We start from the raw sequence: 11,405 nt of genomic DNA on the forward strand, positions 1-11,405 counted from the left end.
CGGGCAGAACGATGGGGGTGGAGACGCTCCTTCAGGTATACTGGGCCGAGGCCGTTTAGGGCTTTAAAGGTCAACACCAGCACTTTGAATTGTGCTCGGAAACGTACTGGGAGCCAATGTAGGTCTTTCAAGACCGGTGTTATGTGGTCTCGGCGGCTGCCCCCAGTCACCAGTCTAGCTGCCGCATTCTGGATTAGTTGTAGTTTCCGAGTCACCTTCAAAGGTAGCCCCACGTAGAGCGCATTGCAGTAGTCCAAGCGGGAGATAACTAGAGCATGCACCACTCTGGCGAGACAGTCCGCGGGCAGGTAGGGTCTCAGCCTGCGTACCAGGTGGAGTTGGTAGACAGCTGCCCTGGATACAGAATTGACCTGCGCCTCCATGGACAGCTGTGAGTCCAAAATGACTCCCAGGCTGCGCACCTGGTCCTTCAGGGGCACAGTTACCCCATTCAGGACCAGGGAGTCCTCCACACCAGCCCGCCCCCCTGTCCCCCTGTGTTTTATATTGATAAAAATGCCAGCATACTGTGAGTACTATCAGAAATAAATCCAAATGAAGTGTGTGTGTGTGTATTTATTTATTTATTTATTTATTTATTTATTTATTTATTTATTTATTTATTTATTTATTTATTTGACCCCCTCACATGTTATAAAACAGCTGCACTGGTTACCGGTTTATTTCTGGACCGCTCTCACATTAGTGTTTAAAACTTTAAACAAATCCACAACTCCACAATTTTGAAGGGCCGTCACTTTCTCTACCAACCCTCTCTGGTGCTAAGATCGACAGAGAATACCCTCTTGGTTGTTCCACTGGCCTCACAGGCTCAGGAGTTGTGGCCAGGGAGAACGGCCTCTCCACAGAGGTGTGCCCAGCGCCTTCCTTATACAGCTTTGGGTGAATGCTGAAGATGCACCTCTTTACCTTGGCTTAGACCCACTCACCCACCCACACCTATTTTTAATATTATGCCTATTATCTTTTAATATTAATGTTCTGTTTTAATTGCTTTTATTTGCCCAGCGACCCTAGTGTGACGGGCGGATAATAAAAGTATATTAATAATAACTATGACAATAATAATATCTTAGGAAGACATCCTCTATTAGCTAAAATTGTCTGTAAGCCCTGCCCCCAATCCTGATGACTTATTTCAGGTCCTTTGCATTCACTTATTTACACTGTTGAATTTATCTTAATGCGGCCAACGTTTTCAAATGTACACACTTTTCACCCATATATTCATTAAACATTTTACAATCTTCTTTAAATGTATATTCTTCTTGTTCTCTTATTCTGTAAGTTAAATCTGCCAGCTGCATGTATTCCATTAGTTTAAGTTGCCATTCTTATTTAGCTGGGACCTCGCTCGCTTTCCATTTTGGGGCTAACGAAACATGGGCTGCAGTAGTGGCATACATAAATAGCCTTTTTTGATTCCTGGGAATTTCCTCCTGAATTATCCCGCCCCCCCCAAAGGACTCTCTTTTATTTTAAGTACTTTTAAACATTTTTTTTCAATTCATTATAAATTATTTCCCAATACTCTTTTACACTTTTAGAAGTCCACCACATATGATAGAACATACCCTCAACCCACATAGAACGTACCCTCAGCCTCATTGAACCTCTTGATTCCATTCCGAGGGAGACACTCTCCTGCCCCCAAGTGTTGTGATGTCTTAAGTACTGTTGCTTTAAGGGAAACAGAATCTTAGTGGCTTAGATGGCAGTTAGTGGAGGTAGACTGAACATCGGCTTCAAGGTAGAGTGCATTGTGTTCAGCGGGATTCAGCTATGATCAATCCATTCCTCCAGCTGTTCGGTTACTCCTGCTAATGGCATGTACCTGAACGCAACATCCACTCGGCAACAGGTTATGTACCTAGAAGTTGACCAGGTTGGCCCCTCCCAAGGATTCAGGCCCTGGGATGTATGTGCAAAAATCACACCTCTCCACTCTGGCTCAGAGTGGCTAGGAGTCTGCCTGCCTGCCTACCTGTGCACTCTCTGAGCCATTCCTGTGCTGTTCTGGGCAGCCAGGCAAGCTCCTCTGGGTTCCTTGGTGGAGGAATCTTCACCCCAGCTACCCAATCCACCAGGGGGCGCAACACTAGCCCTGCCCCAGGTGCCAGCAACCTATGATACTCTGCTAAGGTGTTGGCTGACTCCCACCCCCCTTTGCTGTCCTTACAGGCCCTTTGAGCCAGAGTATTGGATTCACCTTGGTGACAGCTTCTCTGGATTTCCCATCACCATGCAGGATCTCGTGGAATTTTTCTTCTTTTTCGCCCTCCTTACAACAGGTAAGGAAGGACAGCTCTCTCACTGGAAATTTATTCCACTGGGGTAGCTGGGGTCAGATGCAAGCTAGTTTCACGAGACTGGTAGGGGCATAAGATGGAAAGGCACCCGCAACGTCTTTTGTAATTTCTTTAAATTTGAATTTTAAAAAGAAATCGTGTGGAAAGCAATTGTTGCGAGCAATTTTTAAACTAAAGAAACCAAGGAGCACGGTCTTGTTCAAAAGAGAGATGCAAATTGCACATTTTTCAACAGCTTCAATCTATTAGGTCACATTTTCGCTTGCTTGTACATGGCATGTTAAAATAAAATAAAAATGTCCAGTAGCACCTTAGAGACCAACTAAGTTTGTTCTGGGTATAAGCTTTCATGTGCATGTACACTTTTGCAGATATCATGCATGCACACAAAAACTTATACCCAGAACAAACTTACCGTAGTTGGTCTCTAAGGTGCTACCAGACAATTTTTTATTTATTTCGACTGCGTCAGACCAACACGGCTACCTACCTGAATATAGCATGCTAATCTATACATTATTGCTGTGCACTGTCTTCTGAAAAATGTGTGCATTTCCCTTCCTGCAAAGGTGCACCTTCATTGTACAATTTTTTCATATGCTGTAGCACACCCTCCGAGTGTTCCTATTTTCTAGGGACAGTCCCTGATTTAGAGAAGCCGTCCTGGTTTCTGATTTGATCCCAGAATGTCCCGCTTTTCCTTAGGATGTCCCTATTTTCATTGGACAAATGTTGGAGGGTATTCAACGCCCAAGCCGTCTGAAGGCAATCCTATAGAGGGAAGGTTTTTAAAAAAATGTTTAATGTTTGATTATGTTTTTATATGTGTTGGAAGCTTCCCAGAGTGATGGGGCAACCCAATAAGGTGTGTGGGATATAAATAGTAAAAATATCATTATAGAATGGGACATCCCTATTTTCATCAGAGAAATGTTGGAGGGTATGCTGTAGACTCACCACTTTACCTTGTTATTTTAGTTGTAAATTGAGAGATATTTTTGGGAGAAGAAAAGGTTAAAGGAGTAAACCCTACAACAAATTCCAAGTGGAGTTCCTAAGACAGTTGGAAGGCGTTTTGTACACCTCCTTCTGGCAACTCCTACAGCAAAGCTGGTGCCAGGTGTATTCTCTGATTTCCTTTGGACCACATCAGTGAAGCCGAGAGGGGGATCTTATTGCCTGGGCAGCCCAGGACCTCCATACATGCCGCCCAGGCTTGTGGCAGGGAGAGGTCACTTCCATGCTGCTAATCCAGCAAAAACAACGCAAGAGGCAGCAGTTATGAGTTACCAGTCTCTGCAGCCCCAGCAGGTGCTGTGATTTTCCACTGGTCTGACTTCGCCCCTGAAGGTACACTTCATTGCCTCTCAAGACAGGTAGATGCCCAACAACAACAAGAAATGGTTTTCACTGATTTTCACATTGTGTTTTCATTTTTTTAAAAATGTATTTTATCTACAACATGGATCAGAGAATACAATTTGCACAATGAAAAATTGCAGTATAATGAACACAGTTCCCTAAGATGAATAGTCAAGGAGTTTCAGAAAATGGGAACAAAATTATTATTATTATTTGGTTTACTTCCTTCCTTTCACACCTAGGTTACAGGGCAGGTTACAGCGATTTAAAACACAACATGAATCGTAGTATCATAGAATTGTAGAGTTGGGTCATCCAGTCTAACCCCCTGCGATGCAGAGATCTCAACCAAAGCACCCATGACAGATGACCAGCCAACCTCTGCTTAAAAACCTCCAATGAAGGAGGTTTGAAATAAAGTACAATCAACTGAGCAAGGGACGCGGGTGGCGCTGTGGGTTAAACCACAGAGCCTAGGACTTGCTGATCAGAAGGTTGGCGGTTCGAATCTCTGCAACGGGGTGAGCTCCCGTTGCTTGGTCCCTGCTCCTGCCAACCTAGCAGTTCAAAAGCACGTGAAAGTGCAAGTAGATAAATAGGTACCGCTCTGGAGGGAAGGTAAACGGCATTTCTGTGCACTGCTCTGGTTTGCCAGAAGCGGCTTAGTCATGCTGGCCACATGACCCAGAAGCTGTATGCCAGCTCCCTCGGCCAATAAAGCGAGATGAGCGCTGCAACCCCAGAGTCGGTCACAACTGGACCTAATGGTCAGGGGTCCCTTTACCCCTTTACCTTTTACAATCAACTGAATAGGGTGAGTCCTTAAAAAATTGCCTCCCAGCCTCCTCCTTTTCCTTCTTCCAGTTGCTTCTTTAGAGTGTGAGGTTTGTTTCAGCAATGGCACCCACTGTACAGGACCTAAGAAGACCTGCCCTCTGGAGAAAAATGCCTGCATGATCGCATACACTGAAAATACTGTAGGTGAGTGGGAGAGAGATTATTGAAGCAGAAGTGGAGTCAGATCATTGGTACATTTTGCTCAGTACTGTCTATGCTGGCTGGTCCCATGACCTCAGACAGAGAATCCCTCTCCCAGTCTTACCTGGAGATGGCAGGGGCTGAACCTGGGATGTTCTGCATTCACAGCAGGTGTTCTAACACTAAGCTATGGCCTTTGCCATGATGGCAGAGGGCAAAGGACAGGATCAGTCAAAGTCACTTACTACTAGTATTGTATGGGCCCTCCGCCTTGTTAATTATCTCTAGCAAACCACCCCAGGGAACAAACTAATTGACTCATGCCTTCAGTCTGACACAGACTAAGGTGATTTAAGGGCCAATTAAGTGTAGCTGCTCTGCTTTAATAGTGGGTTTCAGTGGGTTTGATGCTACCCCGCTGGGTGCCACAAGAACCCATTGCTACCAGATTCCAGGCAGCAAATGGAGTAGGGGGCTGTGGCGATCACACAGGGTCCCCGGACGTTTGACGGTCTATTGATTCCTGTGCCACCACTATGATCACTTTCCCGCTGCCACCAACCTGTTTCTCTCGGGTACACACTGAGTCCAGACAGTTGTTAACATCAAAACAAATAATCAAGTTTATTTTATAAGCCTGAACAAGTTTATGGTTTCAGATAATTTTTCTTGTCAGTTTCTTATCCTTAGTTCCTATACTGGCCTATACCTTCCAAATAACTTTTAACTGATTATTCCAACTGTCTATCAGACTCCTCCTAACAGTTTCTCTCATTCTCACACATCAAAACTAGACCAACCCACAGACTTATCCTCCCTCTTCCTTCTCCAACTCCCAACTGACATCCAAACAACTCCAACTGTAACTCTAACTCCTCCCCTTGGGTTCCCACTGGCCAATCACTTCACACTCATTTAACCCTTTCCTTATGACCCACCTAGGAGGGCAAACGCCACAGTGGCGTCTTAGAAAATGAGGAACAGAAGGTGCCTTACAGCACCCAGATTGGATTGGACATTGGTTCGAGAAGGATTAGGCTTCAGCACCAAGATACACAATAAATAGCCAAAACAAAATAAAAAAATTCCTTCCAGTAGCACCTTAAAGACCAACTAAGTTAGTTCTTGGTATGAGCTTTCGTGTGCATGCACACTTCTTCAGATACACTGAATGCATGCACACGAAAGCTCATACCAAGAACTAACTTAGTTGGTCTTTAAGGTGCTACTGGAAGGAATTTTTTTATTTTGTTTTGACTATGGCAGACCAACACGGCTACCTATCTGTAATAAATAGCCAGTTCCTCAAATCCAGTCACATCCTGAAGTGACTAACAGACAAGATTGAATACAACACAGGACTACGCTGGAGGAATAGACAATACCAGCCACAGATTTTTCAGAAGGATCAATAATGTCACATGCTTTTCTTAGCTTTGCCAAACCCTATCTACAGCCTTGCAAGCAGACATGAACAATGTGATGTCTTCTGGAGGCTGTATAGGTCTTTGCAATATGACTTTCTTTTTTAATCAACCAGTATTTATTGATATTTTTGATGATGTTTTTATGGATGCTTTTGCCGATTTGCTTTTAACGTCTATCGTTTATCACCTTTGTATATTATAATGAAACTGTGGATTACAAACAAACAAACAAACAAACCAATATTTTGGACAACAGCTCCCATCAGACCAGCCACAATAGCCAATGGGCAGGGATGATGGGGAACTGTGGTCCACAATATCTCAAGGTGACCGTGCTGGGGTCTGCCCCTGTTTTAAGGAATGAACTAACTCTGGGAATCATTTGTAGGAGTTGTTAAACCATTCCTGCTTCTCTACCCGCACCCTGCCTCAGATTTATAAATCTTAAGAACTAAAGAAAAAAAATACTGAAAAATCAATGATGTGTTTTGTTGTGAATTGGCCAGAACAATTTTCACTCCTTTGGGAAAATATAACACAATATGCTACATTTGGAAGACACTATATCCGTCTCTGATGCAGAAATGTGGAGAACTGAATAAGATTCGGAAAAGAGAGAAAATCCAAAACCGACATATTCACCCATTCCTAATCTTTACATCATCCTTCCAAACACAACCCTGCTCATCATCTTGATGACTGAATAAAATGGAAGCCAGTCTGGCATGCTGGTTTAAGGTGTTGGATTACGGCTGGGGAGACCAATGAAGCTGATTGGATGACCTTGGCCCAATCTCACAGACTAACCAGTCCTGAGGATGGAATGGGGTGAACCATGTCAGCTGACATGCATTCCTAGGAGGAAAGGTGGGAAGCAAAGGTGGTAAAATGAAATTAACCATCTCCCTCCCCCCCCATCTTCAATTGCAGATGGAAAAAAGGAAAATACTATAGACAAAGACTGTGTAACTGCTAGCATCTGTACCAGTTCCGCCATTGAATTGTACTTTGGACCTGGAAGATTCATGAGGACAGTTGTGTACTGTTGCATCGAAAATTTGTGCAAAAAAATTGAATCCAAATGTGGGTATATAATGGGGTTGGGGGCTAGCTCCTCTCCCCAATCTTCTTCCCTCGCCATGTCCTTCCTTCCACCTGTTCCCTGAAGCCAGGTGTGCACATGTGACATGCCCCTGAGTCTCTGATTTTTGCCGTATGGTCTGTAAATGTGGAAGTGGCCTTTAACCTTCAAAGCTACTAGCTGCCTTCCCTATGAATATATCTCGCCCTTTTCACAACCACCTTGAAGGTAGATATAATTAGCTGTGCTTTGGCCTAGTAGTGGCTGGTGCTACTTGGGACCTGCAAAGCAGAGAGTTATGGTCCTGTTCCTTCTCACTCCTTCTCAGTGGCAATGCTGAGAATAAGGAGGAGGAAGCTGCCACAGCCAGTTCCACCTACTGGGTGTAAGCAGGAAGGTTGGGAAATGGAAGATGGCTGAAGGCTGAAAGAATTTGGTCAGGCAGCAGACCCTCCCTCTACAATGGGCTGGGCTTTCCATGAGGAAACGTGAAGTGACCGCCTTGGTCAGTGGGATCCACAGGGGCACCAAAACGCAATGTAGATCTTCCTTTCCCTCTTGTTCCCGATCTAGATATTCCCTAGTGGAGATGGGTGCGCCATTTTGTGGCTCCCTGTAAGGTGCCGAAACATCTTGGGCCAGTCCTGTCCACAGCTGTAAACAACCAAGCTGCCTCCTCCAAACCCTTAAGCGTTTCCACACCTTGCTTTCAGTTCCACCGATTGAAACCAGAATGAACGGAAAGCAGTGCCCTGCCTGCCACATGTGGTCGGACACGTGCAAAGAAGAGATGGTGAACTGCACAGGACACAATGTGTACTGCTTTGACGTGTCTTCGCATTCACATGCCCGTAAGCACTTCCCCAGACATTGTGTCCCTTGAAGCCCACATCCTCCCCGCCAATTTTCTAGGTTATGTATCATCATCATCATCTTTGGCAATCCCTTGTACCCGAGTAAGTTTGTCTTCCATAAACACGGTTTTAACAGTGAGTCCGCAAGTGACTCTGGAGGCTGATTCTGGATCCACATGTCCTTCCACAGTGGGGACATTGGTTTCTGGGCGGGAGTTGATTACGGTGTGGATTTGCCAAGCGTGCCTTCCTCTTAGCACGTTTCTCCCTTGCATCCTGAGTTTGTGTGTCTTCAAAGCTCATGACACCTTTGTTAAAGGCTATTCTCCAACTGGAGCTCTCGCAGGCCAGTGTTTCCCAATTGCTGGTGTTTATACTACATTTTTTTTAGATTTGCCTTGAGACAGTCTTTAAACCTCTTTTGTTGACCACCAGCATTACACTTTCCATTTTTAAGTTCAGAATAGAGTAGTTGCTCTGGAAGACGATATCATCACATATAATCATCACATATAATCTGAGCCATGCTGAGTTCAGAGGAACAAGCAGATCGCCACTGTTCCCTTCCATAAGATGTGTTTTTTTAAAAAACAAAAAAACCCTACCTCTTATCTTCTGAGTTAAATCACACAGGCTTCTTCTTTCAGCTGTTTCTCACGTAAATGCTTTGGTTGCATATTGTTAGAAAGCTGTCTGCCGAAATTTGCATCATATTAATTTTTGCTTTGCTGTTCTCCAACCCGGGAATGTCTATGAAAATGCATTTATCGGGTGTAAACTATGCAAGAAGAAATATGCATATTAGTAAAAATCACATCCAAAATGCATTCTATTAGGTAAAATTTCAAAATATAGAAAGGTGTATATTTGGCAAAATTTGCCTACAACCCAGTGTATGTTGGAGGAAAGACTGAAATGGTTATGAGTTTTCATGGGGAATATTTCATGGGGAAAATAGCAATCTGATGTGCAAATGTGGAGAACTGAATTTAAGACAGGAAAAAGGAGAAACTGAGATGGACTGATTTGCTCATCCTTACACCGGATATCATTGAGCTCCACTATCTAGGAAAAATGTGTGATTTGGAGAATAGCTGAAAGCTGTTATGATTCCCATAATCCCCTCTCTTCTCTTCCATTTCCAGAAACAAACAGTGTGGACAGAACCATGAAAGGCTGTACTACTAAGTCTGTCTGTTCCTCATTAAGAAGTGGCCGCAGTCCCATTTTGGGAAATTCTGATCTGATCAGGAGGGCGACATGCATTCCAGAGGTTTCTCGGGGATCTCAATGTTCTGGCTTTCTCCTACCAACCTTCTCTGGGCTCCTCCTGCTCTTGAAAATCCTCATGTAAAGGGACCTGCATGGGATTGTATCAGCTCTGCCTTCAATCAAGCCTTCCACCTATCTATAGGCGACTTTTTCATACTTCAATTGGGCCTTCCAGATGGATTTTCTCTGATTCACTGAGTGAAAATAAACCTCAGGTGGAAATCAATTGCAATTGGAATCGGGGGGGTTTTCTTCTCCTTTATACGTAAAAAATGTGTTTTGTGTAAGGAAGCTATTCAGTCAAGCATTCTGTCCTATTGCTTTGCATAGGTTCGAGGTCCAAGCAATACGGCTATATATTCACGTTGAACAAGGCAGAAGCAAATACCCCCGCTTTGGGGGTATTCACAGACCACCTTGGATTCTGAGGTGGTTGCCGATGAAGCAGGGGTGGCAGCGATGTTTCAGAATCAGCCTTCAAAAAAGTTTTGTGGCAGGGAAGTCCTTCGGGCTCAATTTGATCCACTTTTAACCCCTCTCAGGATTTTCATAAAAGGAAAATGAAAGGGAGGGAAAGAAGGGGTTAAGAACACAGGACAAGCCCTGTTGCATCAGCTCAGGTGCTCATCTCGTCTTGTGCTCACATTTACCAGGGGAATTTACTATGGGGCAAATGCAGAAAACAACATTATCATTATTATTATTCATTAAATTTGTATACTGCCCTATGCCCACGGGTCTCATGGTGGCTCACAAGATAAAATGACATCATATTAGGGGAAATTACTTAAAAAATGTGTACATTAGCTTCAACTGCGTACAAAAATGTGCTTATTAGGAGAATTCTACTCCCAAATGCCAAAGAATACAAAGAGTGCTTTAAAAAAGGGAAATCTGCCACAGAAATGTGGAGAGCTGCATTTAAGCCTGGGTAAACAAAGAGACTGAGAGAACCGATCTTAGCGGATCTTCCTATCCTTAGTTTGGGTGGAGGAAAGAGAGGGGTGAGTGGAATTGGCAAAGGTGGAATTCGCATTCATGGCTCTGCACAGTTTCCCCTCTGGCCTCATCCACCATTCGCAGGTGTCCCTGAAAGGTTGGCTCAGAAGGTATTCAAGCTGTTGGGCTGAAAAAGATTCCTCCCCTCCCCTACTTTAGATACTCCAAGCTGATTAGGGCAGGTGTGGAAAAGCTTTCGTTCTCAATATGTCACTTATATAATAATAATAATAATAATAATAATAATAATAATAATAATAATAATTTATTTGTACACCGCCCATCTGGCTGGGTTTCCCCAGCCACTCTGGGCAGTTTCCATAAAAGCCAAAAATACACTAAAATATCACACATTAAAAACTTCCCTGAACAGGGCTGCCTTAAGATGTCTTCTGAATGTCAGGTAGTTATTTATCGCTTTGACATCTGATGGGAGGGCGTTCCACAGGGCAAGCGCCACTACCGAGAAGGCCCTCTGCCTGGTTCCCTGTAGCTTTGCTTCTCGCAATGAGGGAACCGCCAGAAGGCCCTCGGCGCTGGACCTCAGTGTCTGGGCAGAATGATGGGGGTGGAGACGCTCCTTCAGGTATACTGGACCGAGGCTGTTTAGGGCTTTAAAGGTCAACACCAGCACTTTGAATTGTGCTCGGAAACGTACTGGGAGCCAGTGTTATGTGGTCTCGGCGGCCGCCCCCAGTCACCAGTCTAGCTGCCGCATTCTGGATTAGTTGTAGTTTCCGAGTCACCTTCAAAGGTAGCCCCACGTAGAGCGCATTGCAGTAGTCCAAGCAGGAGATAACTAGAGCATGCACCACTCTGGCGAGACAGTCCGCGGGCAGGTAGGGTCTCAGCCTGCGTACCAGGTGGAGTTGGTAGACAGCTGCCCTGGATACAGAATTGACCTGCGCCTCCATGGACAGCTGTGAGTGCAAAATGACTCCCAGGCTCGCACCTGGTCCTTCAGGGGCACAGTTACCCTATTCAGGACCAGGGAGTCCTCCACACCAGCCCGCCCCCTGTCCCCCAAAAACAGTACTTCTGACTTGTCAGGATTCAACCTCAATCCATTAGCCGCCATCCATCCTCCAACCGCCTCCAGGCA

At 44.6% G+C, this 11,405-nt stretch overlaps 1 protein-coding gene across 2 annotated transcripts; it reads left to right on the forward strand.

The window, feature by feature from the left end:
* The first annotated feature begins 1,719 nt into the window (after positions 1-1,719).
* Positions 1,720-9,530, forward strand: LOC309346052 (phospholipase A2 inhibitor and Ly6/PLAUR domain-containing protein-like). 2 transcript variants are annotated; one of them, XM_081869707.1, is made up of 6 exons: positions 1,720-1,906; positions 2,203-2,312; positions 4,557-4,673; positions 7,028-7,180; positions 7,892-8,029; positions 9,178-9,530. In XM_081869707.1, the coding sequence occupies exons 2-6, from the start codon at positions 2,264-2,266 to the stop codon at positions 9,384-9,386; spliced, it is 666 nt and encodes a 221-aa protein (XP_081725833.1). In that variant the 5' UTR covers positions 1,720-1,906; positions 2,203-2,263; the 3' UTR covers positions 9,387-9,530. The 2 variants fall into 2 exon arrangements, with proteins under 2 accessions (XP_081725833.1, XP_081725832.1); XM_081869706.1 differs by having other exon boundaries at positions 1,720-1,882.
* Positions 9,531-11,405: the final 1,875 nt, after the last annotated feature.

Source organism: Podarcis erhardii, assembly GCF_964252035.2.
Source record: "Podarcis erhardii genome assembly, chromosome: 7".
NCBI classification, from domain to species: domain Eukaryota; kingdom Metazoa; phylum Chordata; class Lepidosauria; order Squamata; family Lacertidae; genus Podarcis; species Podarcis erhardii.

Excerpts from the sequence above, each read along its gene's own strand:
- LOC309346052 (XM_081869707.1), top strand. The coding sequence starts at position 2,264 with ATGCAGGATCTCGTGGAATTTTTCTTCTTTTTCGCCCTCCTTACAACA. Across the intron at positions 4,674-7,027 it reads ATACACTGAAAATACTGTAG|ATGGAAAAAAGGAAAATACT; the intron begins GTGAGTGGGAGA and ends CTTCAATTGCAG. Across the intron at positions 8,030-9,177 it reads GTCTTCGCATTCACATGCCC|AAACAAACAGTGTGGACAGA; the intron begins GTAAGCACTTCC and ends TTCCATTTCCAG.